The sequence below is a fragment of the Neodiprion virginianus genome, chromosome 6, assembly GCF_021901495.1.
Source record: "Neodiprion virginianus isolate iyNeoVirg1 chromosome 6, iyNeoVirg1.1, whole genome shotgun sequence".
Classification (NCBI taxonomy): Eukaryota; Metazoa; Arthropoda; class Insecta; order Hymenoptera; family Diprionidae; genus Neodiprion; species Neodiprion virginianus.
This window is the reverse complement of record NC_060882.1, coordinates 20,830,457-20,856,788: the sequence shown is the minus strand read 5'-3', so window position 1 is coordinate 20,856,788 and position 26,332 is coordinate 20,830,457. Positions and strand designations below refer to the sequence as shown.

The following is a 26,332-nucleotide window of genomic DNA, read 5'->3' as shown; positions in this document are numbered from 1 at the left end:
TTGCGTAACTACGCAAGAATTGCAAACAGTTTTCAGATCGTGTTTGCAAAATTAGAATCCAAATTTTAGAAACTTAAGTTAATTCCACTCAGCTTTAACTAGTTTCTTATTAACTTTTGAGTGATGAAGTAGACAGTGATCAACATCTCGTCACCTTCTACCTTCAATGGCGCGTGAAGAATCAAGTTAACTGACGAATACCGTTTCGCCTTGACAAAGGAATGGTGATTATTTTCCGGACAAAAAAATTCCGCAGTGCTTTACATAACTATACGTATATGTATAAGATTCGTCAGTGTTGCGTTAAAGATATCGGTATTAGATCTACATACCTACACATCCGTCTTGTTCAATGTAGCTGTGCGTCTAGAAAAACATTTTTCTTCAGTTGTCACGCGATTCTCCATCGCTAAAGGCGTTTCAATTAGTTATCTGACATCGTAATAAAAGTTTGGAGAGATCTTCTCAGTACCGCAATGATATGCGTGCATATCTTGACCGAATTTTATACCGGTTCGATTTAATATTTCTTATCTTGACTACAGACTGTTTTTTGGACCCATCGATGACTCAGGGATTAGGTGATTACAAATTTGCAAATGATTTATAGACGAATTAAAGATCACGATGATAATTCGATTTTAAATTGAATCAATATCATTCCATGATGCATCGAAATACAGTTTTGGTGTTTCGGTGACATATCGGATGATGATCTGAAATAAATAACTCGGAAGTCTCAGATCCGCATTCTTATCAGTTGACTCTACGCTCATCCAAACCGCGTATGACTAATGTTTTAAGATACAAGACATTTGCTTAGTGAAATACGATTGCGTGCCACATCGCAGTTCATTTCTATCGTGGATAGACTCGAAATTTTTCATTTTCATAGCGAATTATTCATTTGAACGTTTGAAATAAATAAAAAAATCAGTTCACGTGAGTGGATAACAACTCGAGTGCTTCGAAGATGAGGTCCTGGGCATTTTGGAAACAACGGAACCGAGGAACCTCGGATAAGAAATTAATCCTTAACGTGACTGAGAACAATCCGGCTCCAGGAATCCTGCTAGTCAGTACACCAGAGTAAGTGCAGCTCAAACCTTACTAACACATCATGATCATTATTGTCTTAGCCTAAGTTCACTTGCTTCGTAACATTGTGAACTGAAAGAAGTCGTTCGGCTAAGTTATGTAGAGCTTAAAAAACGTTTACTTCTTGAATTCCTTTCAATTTCTTCAAAAACGTAATACGACAAAAATTCTCAGGTATATTCTCTGTACGGTTTTCCATTATCAGAGATTGTAATACGGATGAATCGAAGTCGACGAGTTGTAAGAAGTGGTCATTTTTTGGTGTAGGGAATTAAAACGGTAAAAGATGAGAGGAAAACAAAAAATTCCCCGTGATATTTATAATCAACTTAAAAAAAAAACGAATCACGATGCACTCGTGAACTCCGTTGGTGTCATAACGTGAATCCTTATACGTCTTTGCAACGTATAAATAGATAATTATTGCATCCTCAGCGCAATACCGGATGCGGTGTCCTTTGTCATCGTAATTTGCGGTTTTGCAATTGCTATATCATAGACCAAGAATCTCGAAGTTAAGGCACTTTATGCTCATCCCGCGAAAATAATTATACTACATGTTTTCCAAAATTTTATACCTGTGCGTAACTGCGTACGTAACGTACGATAATCGAGACGGCACGCGAATGATTTTGATTGCATCAGCTTCGCAGAAAATCTAATTTACTGACCTATACTACACGTGTAGATGATACATGGATCATCCGGTCTAACTCGAGTTAAATCCGTCGGTAAATTATAAAGACTCTTGAACTGTTCACTGGGGATTTCCAGGACGATCATGCAGGGTCAAGTTATATTTAATTTTCCCACGTTTATGTTACGTTAATACTCCATAGATAACACTATAAATATCGTTGCTATCGCAAAGTAAAATGCGTATAATACATTCTACACTGATTCCGCCGGTTGCGGAATACGTCTACACCAACGTCAGAGACGAATTCCAGTCACGTGTAGTATTCAGTTATGGAAACACGGAATGACAAATTAGCACTAAGTATCTGTGTAATTCGTACAGTCGAATGTAGTCGTCGAATAATTCATGTACTTTCCGGACAGAAATGCTTTGACAGTAAGTAATTAAGACTGGAGTTAACAGGCCCTGCGAACTACTCTAATTTTATCAATTGATTGCGGTTTGGGCCCTCGCTTTAGATGAAGACGAGAAGAATACTGATGTTCAGCACCCGCGCAATTGGGTTTCTGCGAAAATTGTCTCATTGCCGTAATATACTCAGCGTCGCGCAGAGAGGAATAAACAGAACCGAAAACCTATGTGATACCGTAACGTCATCAAGGGGTCAATACCATATGGCGCGTAGGCGTGATAATGGACAAAGACACCGTGCAGCATTTACTCTAAGTACAGGAAGACTGCATGTATAATGAAAGCCGGCAACACACGCCTCACTGATTCCGAGCCACCCGGAATTAATCAACTCAGATTATTCCCAATGAGCTTCTGCCGTTTTTTCCGTTAGGACTGAGGCACCAAACGGAGTGCCATTGTCCGCAAAATACTCAATTCAATATTCGTACCGAGGTAATGTCACAAGGCATTGTCCATTACAGCGTACCGATCAGCTACATGGCGCAGTGCGTGCAAGCCCCTCGCTTTGTTCACCTTTACATGCAGTTGTACGTTGAACGGCGTGAGCAGAATCTAAGCAATTGCGCGAACATTCACTCAAAATAAGAATCCTGTGATGCAATCGATGTGGTCTTCATGATTATTTCACGTAACAATTTACATTTTCTTCAGCCAATGATCAATTGTTTGGATTTTTAGTAAGGAATCTACTTATTGTTGTAATATTCCAGCCATCCTATTTTCCTTTTGTAGTAGGGAGAAAAATTTTGAGTAAACGAAGATAAAAATGAAGCAAGATTCATCTTGAGGTTTTTATTTGCGTTCTGCACGTGATACGCCGAATCCTATTCTGGTACTACCTTTCAATTCTGATACACAGTGGTTAATATCAAGCTTCAGCGGATTTCTTGAGCTTCAAATTTGTAGGGTGTGGAAAGAAACGATGAGGTGTAAATATTGTAGCTGCAGTGCAGGATGCAGCGATTCTTCCAAAGACTTCATTTATCACAAATTATATCAAGTTGTTATCATCATTAGTCAATGTTCCATGTATACTACTTCGTGTCATGTTTAATCCAATTTCTGAATAAAGTGAAAAACTCAAGGACAACAGCCGGAATATGACGTGCTAAAATATCATTTTCGTGACTCGGTTCTGCTGAGGCAAAACGAAAAATCCAAACAGTATGTTAATAAATTTGATTTAAATTCATCGCTTGCACAAAGATAGATTTATTGGTAATAGAATCACCTAAACGAGTTCCGTGAAATAAAACGCGACGTGAGTCGTCCGCCCATAAAATGGTGATAATGACCTGTGAATTATCAGTGCGTGTAGAATAATAATATCTAATGATCCCCAAAATTATTTGAAGAGAATTAAAAATGAGAGGATCATCGTCATTGCATAATCCTCTCTGGACCTCGGTACATGAAAAACCAGAAGTAAGCCAAATTCGTACCGATAAAAATGTGCGCATTAATATGTGATAACAAGCCAACGCGTGATGACCCGACTAATTTCATCCAGAGTTGTATTACAACAAAGTGAACAATCTGGTCATATTGGAAATGGTTTTTTGATGAATTGTCCCTTAGCTCCAAGCACAATTTCAGTCCAGGGTAGTCACTCTTTTTATCGGAAAAATCCCACAGAAACCAGAAATGGAACTTCTGCTGAGAACGTCAATGTTCTTATGGGAATTCCATGTAGAACTCTGGATTATCAAGTTAAAGGATGTACGTATTTCTTGAGGTTGGGGTACAACAAACGTCATGTTCGTCCGTGTGTCGTTGGACGTCAAGTGCTCAATGCTTGTTGTTGGTCTTGTAGAGACGCGGCGTAGCACGTCGGTTGGTTGGTTTTATCCAGCTCATGGGGTTCAGTTCGCCGAGTTCAATCCTTGGGTTCGCACGTATTCCGTGGGTCGTCCGTGACATCTTTTTTTTTCCGTTTTTGTATTGTAAAATGTAGTAAAAATCGCTTCCCGGTACACAGCTTCGGAAGCTTTATATGTTTCGGAAGTCTTGGAATTTAAATCATTCGTGCACGTTTCTTTGGTTATGTGTTTGCGTTGGCAAATTTTGCATGTTATCGAGAAACGATGTGCTCGTAATATCGTGGTGCAAACAGTGTCGGATGTTATTATTGCAGAACTTGTACGTGTAAACAGTGGATCGATTCTCTGAAATTGATACTTTTACGGAACATTCGACGTGTGGTTGAGATTTTATCGAATGTGTTGATTTAAGTGTGGTCCATTCATTATTCTTGGAATACTGAAGAGTATATTGGGGCTAAATAATGCCGATTAACGTAATTCGATTTTTTGAACTGATCTTATCAGTGATGATATTGACGAAGAAGGCCGTTTGGAAGAAAGTTAAATCGAACGACATCGAGCTGAAGAATGATCCCAAAAAGTGCAATTTCAATAAAAGTCTCTACAATATTAATATGGAAGATTCGATACTGACGGATTCTCGGTACATACCGATAGCCAGCGAGTTTCCGTACATCAGAACACCCTACAAAAGCGCGAAGGCTTCAACATCCTATTCAATGAACACAAATTCCATGGATTCGTTCGTTCTTGTCACCGAATACGAGGCTGGTACAGCTAAGGAGTTTGGAATAGAAGAATGGGAAATCGCAAGACGACGAGATCTCGCTGAAAGCCTCATAATTAGCGGTATGCTGCAAAAGCGATGCAAACCAAAGAAGAAAAGTTATTGCTGGTTCAAGTTTAAAAAACATCTAAAAAAGGTCGGAGTCAAAGTTCAGCCGGGAATCGAAATCGGGTGAGTAACTTTCTTATATCTACAAGAATTCGAATTCCCATTTCGTAGCTCATAGATGTTATTTGAAACAGTGCGGTACAACGATAACATCGAAATATAAAACCTCGTATTCATTTCAATATATAACCCTGTAGTAGGCAAGTGGTACATATTTGAAAAATAAATACCCCCTGCAGCGTGTTGCTGAATCGTAAGAGTTCCGAATTCGACGTTTCTTTTTTACAAAAATCATCGTCCCGCCGTCAATTCTCTCTTCAGCTTCCCAATATTTGCAATATTTGTTCCTACAGTGCCCTTTAAACGTAATATCGTCGTGTTCAACAACCTCGGCCATAATTATCCTGCTTTTGTAGGTCCCTCCCTTCGACAGGCTTGCCAGCGTTTCTATGGCAACGAACACACGTGTGCCCCCCACAGGTGAGTCAGACAGGTAAATGCCTCCGTGAACGAAACATCGTAGCAGCCCTACGTACGATCTCACGCACGCGTGATTTTACTTCCGGTGAAACGCACCGAGGCCGAACGACCAGGATGGCTATCGTGCATAGCGCTTTTGCAACCGGTTGCCTCGCTGCAATCAAAGATCTCTTTGCACAGCGCTCGTCTTTCTTGTGAAAAACGAAAAGTATTGCCTCAGACAAGGCCTCGTTACTTCTAACCAACGTTCGGATTAGTATTCGCAGCGGGTTTAATATCAGGAAGATCTTAATTGGGGACGAGAGTAAAAGGAATCCTGACGATTATTCACGCGCTCCGCGTGTGCTGGCAACATTCAGTACTTTGATGCGCTGCAGATTGCCTATTAACAACAAACGAGACGTTGATTTTTAGTTACGGTTCGCATCCAAACCCGCATCTGCAGATTGCAAAATTACTTTGGAGCACAGTAAGCGCGTCTTTGTAAGAGGCTCAATATCTTAATGTTAGAAAGCGAAGGAGATAGACAGTCAACGTGTCCATCTTACTTAGAAAAAACTAGACTTATTGTACTGAAAGTGAATCTTTCATCTCCGACCAATTCGCAAAAAGCGCAAGCGCCAATTCAGAGGTTTAGTGATTTTCAAACGTGCCGCAGTCTTACTGCGTTCCTTGTCAAGGCAGAAGCCTGCGGTCTCTCGCAAATATTCTTATCTGCTAACATATACGTAAATATATTACCTAGACTCAAAGAATCATGAAAGCGAAAGCAGGTAAATTATAATGCGCACAATATCTATTGCACATTTATTGTCGTCCCGATTCCTTATCACCGCTGGTACCCAAATTTGTAAATGGTAAGGGAAGATAACATCGCTGGGTTTGACCGTGAAGCAGTTGACTATAATGTAGTTACTGATTGTTCAATTCACGTTGGTGACGTCACCGCTGCTCATTCGCTTTCAACGATCAACCTTCCTAGAAAGCTGAGTGTGGTAAGCTTGCCTGTTCAAGAGGTGAGCTAGACGACGTGATCTGGAGGTGGTAACTTCAGTTCACGGCTCGATCGGCGAGGTAAGGAACGTGGAAATGCCGGTCTGCGCCTTCCTTCCACCTGTATAAGTCGGAGAACATCTCGCGTTGCTGCTTTGTGAGCTGTCAGAGTTAAGTTTAGACCGGAAATTTCGACTCCAGTCCCATCGTCTTAACGTCAGAAGCGTGTTACGACAATAACTAACTGTGCATATGATGTTTCGTGAAATTTCATTTTGAATATTACTAATATTCTACGAGTGTTATCAACTGCTTCTGTGTGTTGTGACGTACAGTGGCGTTATCTGGCGGGATTACACCTGGGCTTCAATGTCCCGGCTTAGAGACATAATAATACAACAGCATTCGGTGGGTGGAAGATTAACATTTAGGATGATGATATTTCATTTGCGTCGAATATTGCACACTAGAAAAATTTTTCTGTCCTAAAGTGATGACAAATAGTAAGATTCTTTGCCGAAGCTAAACGCGTCTAAAATACTTTGAAAGTTTATTCTTAGAATAAGATTGTGTAGCTTTCAAAGTAAAGATATATTTTTATTTCTCAAGAAACTTGAACGTGATATCGCGTGTAGTACAGATTCTCTCTTATACTCTGTAGTTTTCCATGCTGCATGAAATTTCTAACGGAAATAACAACGCTTAAGGTTTTCATGCCAAGTGAAGACCGTCAAACTTAATTTGTGAGTCAATTTAGGCGTAACAGTGAAGAGATAAACCTCGTGATAAGACGTTATCTTGTTACTTTTCGTCCGGGGTGTCTCCTGTTCGTTGTTACTGCATAACCGAAGCAGAAAATTGCAGTCATGGACGAGGAGGCTATGTGGAAAGGTTTTTACCAAAAAATCGTTGAGGATAAAGAGAAGGAGGAAGCGGAGAAGGAACAGTCTGATCACGAAATCAGGTACACAAGTTCTTACATACTAATTGTTACTTTGAGAGGGAATCACGTTTCGATACTTATTTACGGAGAAAAAAACATAACGAAGAAACCGAAAGAAATTGAGAACGTTTCTATTCCGTTTTCATACTCTTTGAATGCTAATGAGATATTAATCTTATTCTATAATAATGATACACAATTGCACTGCTGCGATTATAACAGGCTGTTTGAATATTAGCAAGAGCAGCACCAAGAGGCGTGGCGTCATTCGCGATGTAAAGTCTATAAATATATCGTACGCTTAAAAAGAGTCAGGAACGTCGGGACATCCGTCTATCTTTACATTCGTGGCATCGCATCGCATCACAATCAGTTCTCCAGATAGATTCACAATCAGCCTCGACACCGAGTTGCTAGAATTTGGCGATCGGAGGCCAAACTGAAAGTCTATACCGGTTAATCATCATGATTGATGAATCATGCGAAGTATCTACTTGTTTTTACGTTATACGCGAATCTATTGTACTCTGAAAGTTATCGAGTCGATTTGTTGCCTCGTTCAGCTTAAGTCGGGGTTTCACAGTCTCTTAGTGCGTCAGCGCAAGACACTCATTACTGTATACTTCATGAGAATTTGACGTCACAGCTTTCAGACATTTACGTTTAGCCTGCATTCTTCATTTAGGTTTGGATAGCGCTGAAAATTTAAGCGTGGATAGGATTTGAATACTGCTAAAACCGTGCCATAACTGTACAGCCACCAGAAATCTTTTACGACCATCTACGTTATATGTAAACACATATAACCTCGGTGAACGTGGACCGGAATTTCCTCGAGTTACAGAGTTCCTTTCATTCCAAGATCAGTCTTACACCAGACGCTCACGATCAGCTGATATCAATATTTCTCCGCGGCGATGAACCAGAAACTGACTCCAACTAGGCGAATGTCTGGTGGGCGTTACAGAACCGGTCGTTCCGTCTTTGGCCGTACGCTATTTGCGTAATGAATTCTATATTTATCAGAAAATGTAGCGGTTTTTATACTGAACTGCGAAATACAATCGGCGCAAATAGAAGTCGTTTTCGAAAGTTCCAGAATACTAAGTACTTACAATGCCAAGTCTATCGGGGTCATAAACTTGAAATCTGAATTTATCAGTTAAATAAATAGACACGTATCACCATTGAATAGTTCTTTTTACAACTCAATTTAGCCAACAGTCGAATCTGAATAAGTTTGATTTATGGGTAATTGTACAATACTTTACGAGGTTTGTTTCAGTGTAACGAAGTGATTGAAAAATCTTCAAAAAAATATCGACACAAATATACGAGCACTTTATTATAACGTGTATTAAGCTGTCAGGTGTTATTTAACTGCACGGAACCGTAACGGCGAGTAAGAGGAAATTGTTGCAATGAATAATAAGTAGAACTCGCAACACTCGGTATTGATCAGCGAAGCGGTAAACAATCTTACGATCAATCTGTTGCTTCGATTTTAATTTTATCTTTCATACACGTTGAATTGGTTCGTGACATTCGAAGTGTCAACAGAATGATTTATACTCAGGGACTAGGTCAAGATCCAGTGATCATTACGCTATCACTTATCGCCCTAATACTTATTGTGCGATCGTCTTGATCGAGAATGAAACGGCGCGGCGGCGGTACGAATGCAGAGGTTCCTTTTCTTTCTACCAGGTTATTCGTAGCGGAACTCCGAGAGTAAAACGAGCGAGAAAGAGCTGAAAAAAAGCAAAGGCCACGTTACGTCAGACGTGCAAACCCACTTGAAACGGGACGGGAACAATTAGAACTTCCTCAGCATGAGCCGTAGTGACAGTACGGCAAACGGCGACCTGCCAATGATACGTCGTTTCAGCCTTGACTGTAGAGCTACATTTCAACCGACACTGTTTTCATCCCGTATTTCGACACTTTAACTTCGTTATGGGTCTGATGTGTTTAAGCTTTGTCAAGTGCAATGTGGTTTGATACATAAAACAAACACATGCTCGCTCTATTTCTATTAACCAATCGAAACACGCACGTCTCTTTTACAATGTATTGCTAATGAGATTTCGCATTACGCACTACACACTTGTTGGCTGCTATCTAGATAGTAGAAAGTTTACGAACGTAAGAATTTCTTCCCTGAAGTCTCATTCTCGGTTTTTCCACATTCGATGCGACATGGCTTTCATTCGGAAGTTGAAATTAGTTTTCCAAGAACTATTTTTCCCTGTTTTAATAAGTCAAATGTGCGTATGACTATACGTATAATAATTTTCTTATCTGCACAACGATGCGTCACAAATTACCTGTGATAAAATACAAGGCAGTCAAATCTTCTCCTATCTTGAAACTGTCATTTGTTTAATAACAATTTACAACTGGTTATATTCATCGCAATAAATGACGTTGCTCAGATTACATGGTCTTCGTGTTATTCAGTATAGTTCAAGTAACGGAGCCAGCAGGTGGATTTCGAGTTTTTAGAAACGACAAAAGAACGGCCAATGTCGTGCTAGCTAACGAAGATCATCGGAATCACTTACCTTGTTATATTGTAATCGCGGTTGAATAACTGGCGATTAGAAAAATTTGGTTGCAACAATTACGCCGTGTACTTACGAATAGGCAAAAGTCTTTAATCTCGACAACTGTTACGATAAAGAAAAAGGAAAGAAAGGAAAATATTTTGATTTGATACCGGGTAAAACCGATACCGGATATCTTACGACTTCGTTCGGGAAAAAGGACGTCTTACGTCATCGCTCCTCACTTGGTTGATGGTCAGGTTCTCCGTTGTACAGTTCGAGCTGTTGTAAGTTAGTCTTTCAAACATCGTGGTCGCGGTAACGCAGTGATCCTATAACCGAGAATGCGAACATCTGCTTATGAATTAAAGTTTCGATTAGTCGGAAAGTTATTACCAAGTTTTCAAGCCGCTAAAAACTCTTGTCTAAATCAAAAAATTGAACAATAGTGCAGTGAATGTAACATTTGACGAATTGTCCGAATACATATTTATAATTCTTTTAACTTGAATGAAAAATAACCAATTCGCGTAGGCTTATCTGACATTCAGACAAGTATCCGGGACGTAAATGTATCGTGTTATCGTATGTACATATTCGTTATTAATCATCGTTGCCTCTGCACGAATGAATAAGTTATATCTATAACCAGGGAGAAGCATGCTGCAGTGATCATAACCATATGTGCTAAGACTGTGAATAAAAAAAAAAAAACCCAATAACCAAAAATATTTTTAAGTGATCTTCGGAACGCGAAAATGACAGATATCGGAAAAAAACACCCGTATTGGACGATAGCAGCGTTAAGTGCCCGAATGTCTCAACCTGCCGAATTGAAACCAGTCACCGTTGCTAGCGGCTACTGGAAGTTCGCAGCCCACAACTTCATCCATAATAATAGGTGAAGCTGTAACTAAAAAAATAAGGCGTTATGCTTGTAGATTTAGCTAACATTGGTCAACTAACAATTTTTACTAATTCTGCTTGACGTTGTTGTAACGGATATACGGCGATCCTTATGGCAAAAGAGGAGGCTAGTATTTCCGCCGTATACTGACCGCAGATCTTCCCATGCGTAAATGTTACCGTCTTCCAAATTGCACGTGATATGAAAAGTAGTTCGCATCTGTTAGGAACAAGGCTCATGATTACCAAATTGGAATTCGGTCAGAAAGACGCTTGGTAGTTTGAAAATCTGGACACTAAAATCTCTAATTAAACATTCTGTATTCTGAGTCAATGTTTGTGGTGTGCTGCATCAATTAATATAATATGTACACAATGTACTGGTGGAAAGTAAAATGTGACGCATGATACGACTTTTCATCTGTTGATTTCGATAGTTCCCCCTTTAGTCCTGTAATCAGCCTGGCCAATTGATGCTACTTTTGACCAACGCTGACGGTGATTTAATAGGGAAAAATGTGGTCACCAGTTCCAGCTGGCACGGAAGTTTTCTGCGGTCGATTCAACTAGATTATAGGACCGTCATAATAGTGGCGCTAAACCAAACCCCACTGAGTTTTTCAAGCAGTAGAAAGAAATAAAGCCGAAACTACGAATCGTCTGTCTCACAAATTGATATTCCAATTTTTCAGGATCCAAGCGGCGGATGGAGGCTTCTTTGAAAATTTGGGGACGCTCTTCGCAGCCAAAGCTCGCGCCCAGGCGGAAGCCGAAGGCCCTATTCCTACGCCGAATGAAGATGAACAAGAAAAAGAGCTCAGCGACGAAGAAGGAAGCGTTCATGAACCCACGGAAGCTCTCCTCGAAAGCGACAGTGACCGCGACGAGAACGAACATTCGCACAACCTCATCATAGAATCCGTCGGTTGGAACGTGAGTAAAGTTTTTTATTTCAATTTGCCGCTTAAACTAATTCCAAGGCGAAACGGGAATCGTCTAATGGAAGACGAGACTGTATTTGTAACGTTCCCGCCGGTGCATCTAGAACAAGGGAACTCCGTTCAGACACGACTCCGTGAAAGGTCCTGCGATTGCCTTGTTAAGCCATCTTAAATACAGTATTAGTAAGAATATCTATACTTACGTTCATTAGACTGCTTTTGTTGTGATTCAGAATTAATGCATGTATTTATTCTTTGCCTACACAAAGGGCATACATACATACATAAATATAGATCAAATTATCTGTCTGTATTGAGATTGTGAGACGGCACACCGTTTCGTTCTTGACATCAAGATCAAGGACGAACTGAGTACCGGATTAATGAAAACTCGGTTTACAATCCCGCTCTCACGAATCGGTTTGACCAACTTGAACGGTTTGTTTCAAGTTCATACGAGGTGGACGAGGTCGATGTTCAGGGTTCGTCACCAAAGCTCTACACGTCTTGGAACTAATAATTGCGCCCGTTTCTTGTTTCCTACGGGACACGATCTGTTCCACACATGCCTCGACTTCTCCAACAGAATGTTGTTCAGTGTATACATCCTGATCTTGCACTTCAGTACCTGGCTCAACTGGATCGTTCTCTTTAATCGATTTATCGCAGAGGTGTTTTCGGCTGGGAGTATGTTGTCACCGTTGATGGTAGGGTAATGAAAAAGAACTCCAGTCACGAATGCGTATTTATCAAGGAAGTAACTGCCCCTGAGCACGCAGCCCAAAGTCAAGACGTTCCAATCCAGGATCAGGAAGAACCAGACGCACACGTTCCCAAAGATTTCTAACATACCGTGTACCCTGTGATACTCGTACTTACAGTGGGTGTCTCGAAGTACTTGGCTGATAGTGATACTGCAGCCTCTCCTGAGACGAGCCAGACCTTCAAGAATATAGACCACCGATTACATAGTTCTATGGCTTCAACGACCACCGTGACTCGCTTTATGCATAGTGCGCTATTTAAACACATACTACTCGTGGAAGTTCCATACATGCAGAGATTGCAGACTCTCCATGAAACCGATGGCGTTGTGTTTGAGTTGTGCCGTAGTTCTCTCTTGGAATAACGTCGGTCTAAGGATTTGGACAAACCTTGATTCAGACTTGATTTTCGATTCACATGAGAATCAGAACGTAAGGAGTATTTCATGATGACCTGAACCGATGGGCAATGAGGACACAGTGTATCACTTGCTTACTTCATGCTGGAACAGTGGACGCTCAAGTTCGATACGTCAATCGCTTTAGCGGCTAACAGCTACGAATGCTCAGAGGAATTAAATAGATCCCGTTACCTAGTTGCGGATGCTAGTGTGTCTAGTCTGTTGCTTCTTGCAGGATACCCTGATCTTAGACAGAAGGTACTTTTGGTTTTTGGAAAGGAGGCTGGTATTATCCCGTTTCGAGCCCCTCTGTCGCGTGATCGTGTCAGATGCTCATCAATGCTCGTCTCCACAGCCTCGAAAAGCTTGATAACTTCTGTTTCAACACAGTGCTGATGACGAGCAACAATCACTATCACGATTGAAGTTTTGAGGACACCGTGTTCGAGGTCGTCGATGATCTGCTTTTTATTTCACATACCCTCGCTGTGATACTTTCTGTTTTACCCTGTCAATATCCAGATTTTTTTCATCAGTTTCTGGGACAGTGATTGGCGGCCAAGACCAACACCGGCTCGTTTTTGTTAGTGGAGCCAAGCATCTAGGCTGAAGAGGAAAATATCTCGACTCATGAATTGTATTCCTTAGGCGCGCTTCTTAAGATTGCACATAAACTTTTTCCTGAAATAGAATACATGCGCGGATATTTTGATTGCATTATCATTCTTCCTCATTATATTTTCCTTCGACCAATTCTTGGTACTTAACAAAAGACAATAAATCTTGGTTATAGAGTAATGTATCTTTCGTCTGGATAAGTAGACTTGACAGTATTTTAAAATGCGAAACATGTCTGCCTCGATACATAAATGGTCCGACAAAAGATAACGTATGATCCAAGAAATCAATCTGGAGCTTGCGGGGGAAGTCAGACGATTGACGGGAAGCATATGTGGTTGCGCTGAGTTTGCTGGGGAAAAAGTGTGACAAGAATTCGTAATATCGTATTTACAGGCACAAGTGGAAACGACCATTGGTTATTCGCGTATAATCTAGGTACACGAGGCGATGGCTTTTCCTTGAAGGTTTAATCATTCCGATAAGACAATACTGCCTTGATAATAACAATGATATGAGCATTCTACGACCTCAATTAACCCCAAGTGAGCGTTGCACTCGAGAGTTGAAATTGTCTCGGGATTTCCTTGACCATAATTGTCCAATCCAAAGTGATCACTGCTCTTTTTGAGGTGCGTCACGTTGCCATTGGAGGTGAGGTCAAGATATATAATGGAAGTTCTGTTTGGCTCTAGACTCCAGATGCGTATCTTCCGACCGAATCTGTTCGCTCGTATTATCAAATTCCACAAGTTAACGAGGTCCAGATTTTTACGTGGGAATTCGAAGCTCGTAACTCTAGTGTATAGACGGTATATAAGTTGAAGAGTAGAAATTTACTTGAAGAATTTGTGTACATTCCATTTCGTGTACCTACCAGCTAGGCGACGTTCTAAGTATAGCGAAGATCAATATTACTAATTTCGTAAAAATAAAAAAACAGACGAACGAGGGAAGGCCACAACACCGCGACTACAAATTACTTGTGCATAATGAACCACCTGGTTACACTTTGGCTGAAACTAATTTAATATCGGCGAATTGCGTGTCGACTCACAAAGCGTTGTATTACATTACGATATGAGAACTGGGAGGTTTTTTTATTCCGGAAAGAAGTCCGAGTGAACTTTATCACATTGTTCCGCGGGCAGTGCTTGTCTGAAATTAATGGGCCTCGTCTCCTGACCGCATTCATTCCTCGGGCTCATTCGTATTGATTTTAGCAAAGGTCACCGTACGTTGTTCCCCGGGTTGTCAGGGGTAGCCGGCTTTTCACAAAACGTCCAACGGCCCAGTCCGTTCGACCGTCGTGCGACGATCCGACGTCATGCCGAAACTCATCGGAGAATCTCTGGCACCCGGGGTGCCGAGGATCCCAGAGGGGCAGGTACCGATCAGATAAGGAAGAAAGTTTCGGCTTCTTCAACGTCACGGATATTCCACCCTCAGTCGACGTCTATCATGCGGCTACCGAGGTCGATCAAAGTTCTCTGCATCAAGAACGAGGTGAAGCTCGTAAGTGCAGCGCCTGTATACACGCCGTTTATGCATTTTTTAACACAACTTTACACTACGTGTTGTCTTTATTTATTTTTTTCTGCTGGAAGCGTCTTCAGTCCAGTTATTTTATGCACACTTAACGTGAGATAAGAACGCACACGTGGGATCGCCTCATCAACGAGACCGTTGATCAACGCCCGATGCTCGTTGTTTACCGCGCTTTTTTCTTTTTTTTTTAGTTTTTTTTTTTTTATATATACACATATGTCGGTTGTGCGTACGTTTATGTTACCTAGATTATAATAATATGTTCTAGTCGTAAGGAAAAAATTATTTATGCACCAGACGCTCGAGGCATGTGGAATTTGTTCGTGACACAAATAGGCGCTCGTTATGCGTTGTGTGTTGTGTGTGGCATATATACGATGATACGATGTCGCTACTAGTGGCTCGGTATTCTGGATCATCTTATCGGATAGGTACATGTGATATGCATAAATCTAATATCGCTCTTGTTATAGTCGTACGTGTTCACGATGATTCAAACACGTTATTACGAAGGATTAAACTAGCTTATCTTTGTATAATTAAACTCCTGGTAGGTAAACATTCTCTTGATTCTCCGAGCTTACACGAGGAATTGCCAGACAAAGGGAGTCGATTATTCAATATTAATAATCTCAACACTTTACGACCTTTTCATTACACCCTTCGCCTTAATAAGCTCCAGACTGTCGGATGCAGATAGTCGAGATCGAGGTCAAAGTACGAGGAAAATAATGTAGTAATCAATTTACAACATTACGCTCTGCGCCAATTGGGAACTTCCTAGCTTATAGTTATAGGACCTCCAATCTACATTTGACTGTCTGTCAAATTGCGTAACGGTTAATTATGCAATATTATGTCATTATCGCGTCTCTTCTCATTGGTATTGATTAAAAATAAAAGTTTCCCACCAAACACATAATCAATTCGAGTCTACAAAATTCCAGTCAGTAATTCTAACTCTCATTCGTCAAAACAGAGCCAACTTTTTCTTTATTTTTTTTTTTTTAACCATCCGTAAAATCATTCGATAAACTTTTGCTACATTTTCAGAACTATGTTATTTCCTAATACTTTTGATGAAGTACTGTGAATAGAATTGAAGTGATTTCCGGATCCTGAATAAAAATAGGTAAGAGAGAGGATATTTCACCCTCGTGCAAAGCGAAGTACCACTTAAGACCGGTCGAGACTGTATTCGACTCGATCAGCTGATCGCTTAAGTCTAATCTATTTCGTTGACGCCTCGCCGGTTGTGTGGGGGATGACGTCGGGCGTCGTTGATACACCGTCACGGAGAGCGATAGAATCGTCGACGTAGATGAGCCTCTGTCGAGTCGAGCCGTCTATTCCCGGCAGTGTGGAGTTCGCGTTCGCCACGATGCCGTCTCTTCTTCGTGGCCCTGGTCCTCCGGTTCCGCGACCTGCACAAGTGAATCCTTAATCAACGATCAATGTGGTTTCACGCGGTAACTGACGGTTTCCATTGGTTTTTCGGCTTTCTGCAGTCGAGCCGGGATCGAAGCGTTGGTGGCTTCTTCGACCCTGTTCCTTTCACCTGACGATGCGTTTCACGGAGGCATTATAATAGGAATTGTAATCAATTACGTAAAGGATAGGGAGTCAGGGCATGTAGTATTCATAGGTTTCGATAGCGCGGTGCGATTGATGGGGTCGAAACTCGTTACAAAATAAGGTATACTTCGTACAAAGAGGCCCCTGAGTTCACGTGTTTTGCGGGTAAAGGATTTCGTTAATTGGTTACACTTCACCGTTTTTGTCAGACGATAAGTGACATGGGAATGTACGATGAGCGACACCGTTAATATTTAGCGAAAAAGTTTTTTGGCGCTGTATCATGTGTGTGCAAGGTTGAATAAAACTGTACTGTAGTCGTTACATAAATTGATTCGTGTGAACAGTCCAGCCCATATTTTGCGGACGCGGTTTGCAAAAAACGAAGTACGGAACCAAAATAATAGAAAGGCATTTTTTTAAATGAGAATGCTCCGGTTGACCTCACGGATCAGCTTTTAATACGCCTAGTTATTAGAACACTTTAAACGTCTGAAGTATTTTCCTTCGTGAGAATGATCCTCTTTCTTCCGATGAATCCTTCGTGAGAATTTGGTGCATTTAACTGAACTATACCAGCCTCGAAAAGTAGGTTACATCACAGCCGGAGAAATGTTAACAAAAATTGGCAAATTGTCAGGAGCTTGGTTTAAAAATGAATCCGAATGACGTGCCTGATACTGGGTATCTATTTGGTTGTTAATTCAAGTGCAGAAGTCTCTTTGCACTGGTTGTTGGTATATTCAAATTGAGGAGCAGTCGAGTTACGATGTATATTTGCTAACTATGTACTCGAAAATCAAGCAGTAAACAGCTTTTCAAAAGAGCCTTGGCCAACTTGCGTATCTTTCGAATGCTGAAACGGTTAATCCTTGGACCGTTCGCAAGTGTACATCACGAAAGTAATGTCGTACTTTAAAATAACACTCATCCGTCAACGTTAACGTTATTTTCCTGTTGAAAACCACAGCAGAAAGTTTGACGTCGACTCCGTATCGCAACCTTCATTCTAACCGACGTGGTTCGCGGGTAATATTCACTCTAGCAAATCCGACAACGCAAGCATAGATTTTAAACGATCTGGGTCGTATCCTATTTGAAATGGCAGGCAAACAACTGCGTTGCATTTGAACAATTGCGTCCAATGAGAGTCAATGTGACAGCAATTAAGTGATTATGCGTCAAAGTTCTATCCGAGAAACGCGTCAAACCAGCGTTCAATTGAAGGACTACGACCTTCTGGCGGAGCAAAGCTGATCACGTGTTTTCCTTTTTCGCGTTTCCTAATTTTATGGTCTCTAATTATGCACCGAAAATTCTATTTCCTAGCTTCTCACGTCTCTTTATTTAAAATATATTTCCGAGCAGAGGGGTTTCTAGATTTCTGGGACAAGACGCCACTTCGAACCAAAGTCAAACTATTTCTGCATCTAGACGAACAATTTAGTTCTCGCGGTCTAGGGCAGACTAACTCTGAGATTGCCAGTAAATTTTCGCCTCGGGTGCATCGAATCCACTTACACAAGTGATCGTCTCTTTCCAGCTGACGTGCTTATCCGACTTCGCAAAAACAGTATAATTTAGCACAGATTCAGTTCTTGCAAAAATTACGTGGACAAATTTTCGCGTGCACAATACATATAATACGCTTTCGCGAAGCGATCGAAAGAGAAAAGTCGTTGAGGCGTCTTTTCAGCCATTTTTTTTTTCCCGCCATTTAGCGTGTGGCAGAGTACCAAGTATTTCGGGTAGGCGGTAGCGAATTCTTGTTGCCGGGTCGCCTTTGTCTGAATCTGTGACATGTGGGGAATTTTTCAACTCTTTTTTCAAACGGTAAAATGAGCTCAAAGACTCACTCGAGGAGTTCACACTTTCATCCATTCGTTCCGCGTCCATAATTTCTCTCACGACATTCTCTCGAGTTGCAGAATGCGTCTATGAACGAAGTAAAGAAATGACCTCATTTTCGTGAAACAATATTTATGCTCGTATTTGTTGAATGGATTTTATGCACCCGTTGCAATACATGATTAAATTCAAACGCTCTACTGTACGGCAATCGAAGTATATCAAGTCCGTGAAGTGTAGCGATTACGTGTTTAACGGTCAAAGTTTAAATCCTTATCAAAGAGATTTAACATTCATTTGATAGCCGTATAACAGTTACGCAATAAAGTTAGTTGACTGTAACCGATTCGCGGATGAACTCTGATAAAAATTCGTCAAGTTTGTGTAAAGCGTGTCAGGATAACTTTCGGCTTTACAAGTAATTTTTATGGTCACCATCTCTCGCTAGTCTAATGTCTCTTATAAACTCGTCGCCGGTACCAGGATTACAACCTAGTGCTTAAAATCGTTATTCCTGTATTTCCCAAGTGCGCGGTGCTGAAAGTGAGACTTTCGACGATGACGAGAAGTGAACAAAGTGACTCGAAAACCTCAAAGAACTTTTAATTAAAGATACAGCTCCCACCCCTAACGTAATTATGGTTATTCGGCCCGCCACGCCCGGTGGGGCGAACACTCTTATCAGGAAGAGGAACACCTTTCGGGGTGTGCCCAAAGCTGAGTTGGAACGAAGAACGCACGCACTGATACAGGCCATGACAGTGAGTTACGAATACGAGGAGTTGACCCCAGCTAGTTTATCGGATGACTTTTGATCAATATCACGAGAGAGCGTTTGCATGCATTGAAACAATGCGAATAACTCAGAACGCTGCTCGGATACCATTACTATTTCTCAAGTACAATATCAGTAGTCCAGAATGAATTTCCACAGTCCAGTACTTCGCGTCTTGAGGTTTCCGACGACGTTTACAATAGTTCAAGTTACTTTTAGACCACTGTATTTGAGAATTGCACGTACGCGTTGTGTTCTATCGGCAGAAGGAGAATGGCTTACATCGAATTAAGCGGGAGATTTTAATGCCTCGATAAAAATTCACAGGATGTACACTTCTTCAAGTTGCGTATTTTCAGATATGGTTATTAATTTTCAGGTCGAAGAACTCTACGCGTCACTGGTATACCTGACCCAGCACCAAATCGGCTTCGACGTTACAAATGAGTGCAGTCAGGAAACGCTTTTGAATCACTTGCAGGGCGCCTTCAAGATCGATAATCAGACCCATGAACAGGTCCTCGAGCAAGCTCAAAATATGGAGGTATTAGTTCTGCCCTGATATTACTTGGGGATGTCACTTTTCTTAAAAGAACCTTCGAGGCAAAAAAATCGGGTTTTTCCAAAAGAGTAATCGCGCGTCTTAATCCAGCCTCCAGAAATGCATCTCAACGTTGAAGTCATAGAAGCAAAGGAGCTGGTATCCAAGGATGCCGATGGAAAAAGCGACCCCTTCTGTGCTCTGTACCTCGAGTCTGTACCTACGAGGAGGTACAACACTGCAGTAAAGACCTCGACATTGAGTCCTGTATGGGAGGAACACTTTGAGCTGTAAGTTGATTGTCACCGTTCAAATTTAGAGTCTTGAAACTGTTGCTAAACCTCTTTGACGTGATTTCTTTCTGCCATTCAGACCGTTGGAAGATGCTGAGAACGATGTGCTCAATCTTGAAGTATGGTAAGTTGATCGAACGCTTCTCAATTTCGCTTTCGCACATTTGTTCAAGTCAATTTTAAACACTCGGAGCATATTAGAATCAGTCCTAAACATTTATTTTTCACGACGCTAATATAAGCCATCAACCGTCGTGAACATGTGAGAACACGCATTAATTGTTCATCATCTCCGAGTTTCAATGCTTAGTGAACTTTGAACGATTTCCTTTCTACGTTATCTGAAGTCACAAGACGGCGACGATGCTTCATTAGAGCACAATCCATTTGGTTAATGATCACGTGGCTGATCAATTTTTGTTGTCTTGCAATCAACAATCACACGTCTGATATTCTTTCTTGTCATCAACAGGGATTTCGATGCGGCCGAAACAGTGCCGGAAAAGATGAGCAAGGTAAAGGACGTCAAGGGTGTTCGTGGACTGGTTAAACTTGCCAAAGAAATTGCACTGACTGCGACAACCGGCAATCACGACAATGAATTCATCGGAAAGTGCCAAATAGCCCTGAAGGTGAATTTCCGTTCTCCATTTCGACTCGTCCTTACCGCGTCGAAATCTGAATTTAGAAAATCTCAACCCTGACTACACCATTAAATTTAATTGCATTCCCATTGGAACCTTTATCCAGGATATTCCAGTGACTGGTCATACGATGTGGTATTCTCTGGAGAAAAAGAACAAGTCGAAACGTCGCGGTGTTGTTCGTCTGAAGCTAGCCTTCAGTGCGGAACACAACGCCCAGGTAGCTGCCCAGGAGCACAGACACCTTCTGCGCATCCTCCTCCTCCACGAAATCGAGTCGCAGAAAATCGAGAAGTATTGCTGGTGCGGCCGTTGGTCGGGCCCAGCCGAGGCGATAATACTGCAGCACAGTGCTCAGCGTGGGCTTCTCGCCCGCAACGTGACCTTGGCACAGTGGGTCGAGTACATCAGGGTGCACCAGGAACACCCTCTCAGCTTCACATTGTTCAATAAGCTGGCGCTTGACCTGTTGAGGCCCATGGAAAACAACCTATTCTCCGACGACGAGATACGACTTTTCTGGGATTCGACTAGAAAGCTCTTGCACTCCTGCTTGAACAGCGTTAGAAAACTTCGAAGATCCACCGCGGGTGATAAGAACACCATTAATCAGCTCGGCGCAATTTTGGGGTAAGACATTGCTGCTCCGGCTGCGTTGGTTTATAATCACTGATCTGTTTTGGAACGAAACAAGTAATTATGTCTGTATTTCAGCATCCTGTCGTCCATAGACTCTTTGCAAAAGCCGGAAGACCTTGACCTTTTCCCTGCAAACATGTATGGATGGCTTCCTCAGCCTGAGGGGCCGAGAGCGGATGTGCTGCAAGCTCTACAGGATACGGTTATCCAGGGGGCTGAGGAATGGTAGGTTCAAAGACAAGCGCTTGCTTGTTTCGCGACTTCGGTCATTGTCATTTTACGAACTGCACCGAAGTCTCGTTGAAGCTAAATAGTATTTGAGTACAAGTCATCTTTGCATTCTGACAGGTATGACTACGTACTGAAAAACAATTCAGCGGACGGAGTAGAGGACGAAGATATGCTCAAGTACTACATTAAAGTTATACAGCTGATCAGGGCCGATTTACAACGAGCCATAGAGTTCTACGACAAGGTCTTCATAAAGTGAGTAGACTTGACAGTTTCTCCGAGAATTCATCCGAGCATAAAGATAGTATCGAAGTCCGATAAGTGTATCCCATGAAGCATTGAATTACATTACCAAGCTAAGGGTGTTCAGAAACCACGTTTAATGATTTTCAGGCAAGTAAATTTCCCTTACGCGAGAACGTTGTACGTTCATTACGAGAAGAGGATCAGCGACATGTGCATGATCATCGTCGAAGACGTGTGCGCGAGGTTGAAGAGAATCGAAATCGAGAACAGCGATGGAACGAGCGAAGAATTGGCCTTGGGGACGACACTTTTCGAGCTGTATTTAACTCTACAAAGATACGCAATGTGAGTAGGCATGCGATGAATTTGACCCCACGTCGCTTTATTCCGTACAGCTGTGTTCTATCCTTAAACTGATTCGCATTTTAGACTCGGTCACGTCCTGTGCGCTGATGGCCTGGAGTACATGAAGATTCAAAGTTACCACGAGTGGTTTCGCGCCGGAGTTGCGCATTGGCTCGACATCGCGGTCTTCAAGGCCTTACGCCGGATAGATCGTGCCGTTGAATTTGACACATTGCAGCCGGTAGACTCGAGTGTTCAGTACAGCTCAAGTGCCGTTGACACGCTGACAATATTCTACCAAATCAAGGTTTTCTGGACTCAGTTGGCCTGGCCAGACGTCGAAGGGTCTTACACCTTCATCGCAAAAATAATCGACGTGAGTCTTCCATCTTCACAGAGTGCAAATCCGGACGGAAGGCTCTCTGGCACCCGGAAGAAATGATAAGAACCGTCTTCGTGTTCTAGGATATCTGCAGATGCTCTGTGGAATACGCGGATAAGATGGCGAGAAAGGCGGAAGAGGCGACACAGCAGGAATACGACTTGGAGAATAACAGCAGCGTGTACGAGAAGAAGTTCGAGGTCTCAAACGCGTGGTGCTTCGCCATTAACAACATCGACTACATCCGCACATCGATCGGTCCCCTTGCCGAGGACTTGGGACTTCAGAGCATAGTCGAGTGCCTGGCGGCTAACAAAACTCAGCAGGAGGCTGAACGGTGTCGGCAAACGCTTCAGCTGGTCATCGACAACGCCACCGACACAGTGAGCAACAAGATTATCGAGTTGCTGGAGGTTGTCGCGAGCAAAATGACCCCGGCGATGAGCAGGTACTTGGAAGAAGGTGCCGAACTGATCGACACAACGAGCAACGCTATGGACAGGCTTCTCCAGTATCTCGATTCCAACATCACCACTCTTCACGATAACTTGAACGAGACCAATTTCGAGAGAGTGCTTCTAGTCATTTGGGAAATTATGTCGAAGACGTTGTACGATCTTGTTAACAATAATTTGGAGGTGAGTTGACTCGACGATGGTGGATGGATGGATCTGTGAAAAGTTTCGTTCAGTTCGTTGTTTTTAAACTAAACTTAAAGTGTAACCAACGCCTCAATCTATGCTTGTATTAACAAATCGAGCGAAGATCCATGTTGTGCTTAATTTTTGTTTATCGGTTTGCAGAGGAGGAGGCCACCTTCGTTCTACGCTAACCTTCACCGGACGTTGCACACCTTAATTCGTTTCTTCAATCTTGGGGCAGACGAGACGTCGAATATTCACATACTCGAGAAAATCGAGGAGCTTTTGAAAATTCACGGTCTCGAGACGGCTGCGTTGATTCATCGATACAATCAGGAAAGGGTGCAGGAGCAAAAAGCCATCGAGGAGTCCAGACACGGACAGTTGACCGTTAGAGCATATTTTATCGATAATTCGTTGAACATTCAGATTATGAACGCCAGGAATCTAACGCCAATGGATAGTAATGGTAAGCAGATATTTTTTGCACTTTAAAGTCGAAGTATATTTTACATTTACCGTCGAGCTTAATTTAGCTCAATTGATTCGTGATATACTGTTGATTTTTTCCCAAATTTTTATAAGTTATTCAGCGGTAGTTGAGAGAGATTCCCCGTAAATTTTCCACTCCTGTTTTCTTTGCCCAGTTAATTTATTGTTCAAATTTTATAGGCAAGATGTCTACTCTTGAGAGAAAACTGCGTTATAAATCAAAAACTAAAACGAAACTGAAAGACGGGAGGTCAAGTACGTCATTTGAAAATAAGTTTTTTCTCATCAAAAGTTTCGATCATTGCCTGAATGCCTGCCCTCGATACCTAGGATCAAGAGATTGAATAAACTCGTTGAAAAATGCATGAATCATGAAATGTCTCACAATTAATAGCATCGAATAGACACGCGTGTACGTCGATGGATCGTCCCGTAGTACATACATTGTCACATATGACTGTCTTCCTTATAGCCAGTAGCAAATGATCTCTGCATGCACAGTTGTATTCGTCGGGAAACTGGTTTCATGCACGAAAATTTACGAATCCGACTGGCCTCGGAAACTGTAATATATGTTTTATTTCAGGTAAATGTGATCCTTACGTTAAAATACGACTGCTGCCAGAGGAGAGGTTCGTTCACATAAAACAACCGAAAACACGAGTCCACAAAGAAACCCTGTTTCCGCTTTTCGACGAAACCTTCAGCATGTAGGTGTAATTTATATTTTTCTACGCTGTACGAAAATCTCTCGTTGAAATTACGAGCGTGAATTTTGAGAAACCTTTCTTGCTGCAACAGTGCACTGACGACGGAGCTGAGGGAAACGAAAGAGGCTATTATAGCGTTTGAGGTGAAGGACAAAGACTTTCTCAGGACGAGATTCATGGCTGAGGCTTTCCTGCCCTTCGGCGAAATCCCGGAAACTGGTCCTGACCGGGATTTCGATTCCCTGGAACAGATTCATCTGAAACTTTCTCGACCAACCATGCACAGTGAGTTTCGTGGCGGATATTCACGAGTAGATTTATCGATATTTGCGACAGGATTGATGAATTTGAAATTGATTTTTTACAGATTCAGACGCGATTCGCGCACTGGAGCACAGAAAGGGGGACGACCGGGCTGTTGACTTTATGTCGAAACTTAACACAAAGATTGAATCTAGATAATCAGTGATACGTAAATATATAATTTTGTGAACGTAAGCGTTGGTAACATTTTGCCGAAATCTCAGCGTTTAATGCAGAATACTGCAATCGAGATATAATTAGAGATAAAGAACAATCGGAGTGCGGTGCAGTAAAAGCGCACATTTGAGGATCCTAATAGTCTGACACAAAAGTGACTTAAAATAACGCGATAAAGAAAAGAGAAAAATAAATTAAACAAATATTTTATCTAATCGGTTTTACCCCCTCCATATTATTATACATATTTATAATGTATAAGATCTGAAGAAGAACGAAACTTCATTATTTCATATTTCATATAATTATACCGTTTTTACTGTCATTATGTAAATAAGAACTATATTTATAAACGTAATAGTGCATATACATGTTCTGTCATCCAAGCGCGAATAATAAAATCATACCCAATATTTGGAATCATCGCGTATATATTTCTAAATTCCAGCTATATCGCGCATGCTAATAACGATGGGATCGTATTTTAACAGTTCTACTTGATCAATATATGACATTCAATGTATGTACCACGGTGTAAAAATAAGAGGTGGTCCGACTGGCCCTCGGTAAGATAATATATAAGATATCTTATAGATGAACCCGGGATCAACGTTTGGATCTCTGTCGTTTACTCAAAAGACAAGAAAATGAAGAATTGTTGTTGTTTGCCCGATTGCCGAAGCGGATGTCTAGGAGCTGACAAAACAATCTCCTTTTTTCGTGCACCCAAGGATCGTATTATATTTCAAAAGTGGTCCAGCGCTGTGAAAAAATTTGGCGTCGATCTTAAATTCAATCATTTTATTTTTCAAAAAGCGCTTCGACTATGGCGTATCTAATTTATATCAGGCGACAGTTGACGACGATCTACTAAATTGCGATCTCTCATTTCCATGTGATTTGCGTAAGGAAGAAGTCATTGCATACTGTCTACATTACTATAAAGTCATGAGAATGCGTCAATCAACTAAAATGAAAAATCGGGAAATGGTAAAGACTAGTAGGGTGAAAAAAAAGCGAGCCAAACTATACTCTACGTAAAAAGAGGCACGTTAAATTTTTAATACATATTTTAATATAATAATAATAATATTATACATAACGCGTAATTACTTTATTATTACCCCACACATTTATTACTGTGCATCCTTTGCATGACTGATTCAGTGTGATTACCGTTTTCTTTTTATCAAGAAAGCGTACCGATGGAATTTTATTTAATCTTTGGTTTTTCGATTCACCGCGCATTTCGTTTTCACTAATATATTGCAGGGAGTACAGGGCGGTCGGACCACCTCTTATTTTTACACCGTGTAGTACCCAGTAACCGTATAGTGCTGCCCGAACAAGGTCTGGTGGCAAAATCTACCTCACTGCTGGTAATATAACCGGCGGTTGGCCAGACAAGCCTCATTGTGAG

The 26,332-nt window shown here is 41.5% G+C and overlaps 1 protein-coding gene across 10 annotated transcripts; it reads left to right on the top strand.

The window, feature by feature from the left end:
• The first annotated feature begins 921 nt into the window (after window positions 1-921).
• Window positions 922-25,127, top strand: LOC124306899 (protein unc-13 homolog 4B). 10 transcript variants are annotated; one of them, XM_046768041.1, is made up of 18 exons: window positions 4,527-4,993; window positions 10,632-10,793; window positions 11,491-11,731; window positions 19,648-19,812; window positions 19,921-20,099; window positions 20,182-20,226; window positions 20,575-20,734; window positions 20,853-21,376; window positions 21,461-21,610; window positions 21,734-21,871; window positions 22,010-22,207; window positions 22,292-22,583; window positions 22,673-23,227; window positions 23,393-23,699; window positions 23,903-23,977; window positions 24,309-24,432; window positions 24,524-24,717; window positions 24,800-25,127. In XM_046768041.1, exons 1-18 carry the CDS (start codon window positions 4,542-4,544, stop codon window positions 24,892-24,894), a joined length of 4,056 nt encoding a protein of 1,351 aa, XP_046623997.1. In that variant the 5' UTR covers window positions 4,527-4,541; the 3' UTR covers window positions 24,895-25,127. The 10 variants fall into 10 exon arrangements, with proteins under 10 accessions (XP_046624001.1, XP_046623997.1, XP_046623999.1 ...); XM_046768044.1 differs by lacking the exon at window positions 4,527-4,993 and adding an exon at window positions 6,471-7,367; XM_046768045.1 differs by lacking the exons at window positions 4,527-4,993; window positions 10,632-10,793 and adding an exon at window positions 922-1,089.
• The last annotated feature ends 1,205 nt before the right edge of the window (window positions 25,128-26,332 follow it).

What these genes read in the sequence shown, in the direction of transcription:
- LOC124306899 (XM_046768041.1), top strand. Translation starts at nt 4,542, where the DNA reads ATGATATTGACGAAGAAGGCCGTTTGGAAGAAAGTTAAATCGAACGAC. An exon ending in CAGCTCGGCGCAATTTTGGG is followed by an intron (nt 21,377 to 21,460) that starts GTAAGACATTGC and finishes TCTGTATTTCAG; the next exon opens with CATCCTGTCGTCCATAGACT. An exon ending in TCATCGCAAAAATAATCGAC is followed by an intron (nt 22,584 to 22,672) that starts GTGAGTCTTCCA and finishes TTCGTGTTCTAG; the next exon opens with GATATCTGCAGATGCTCTGT.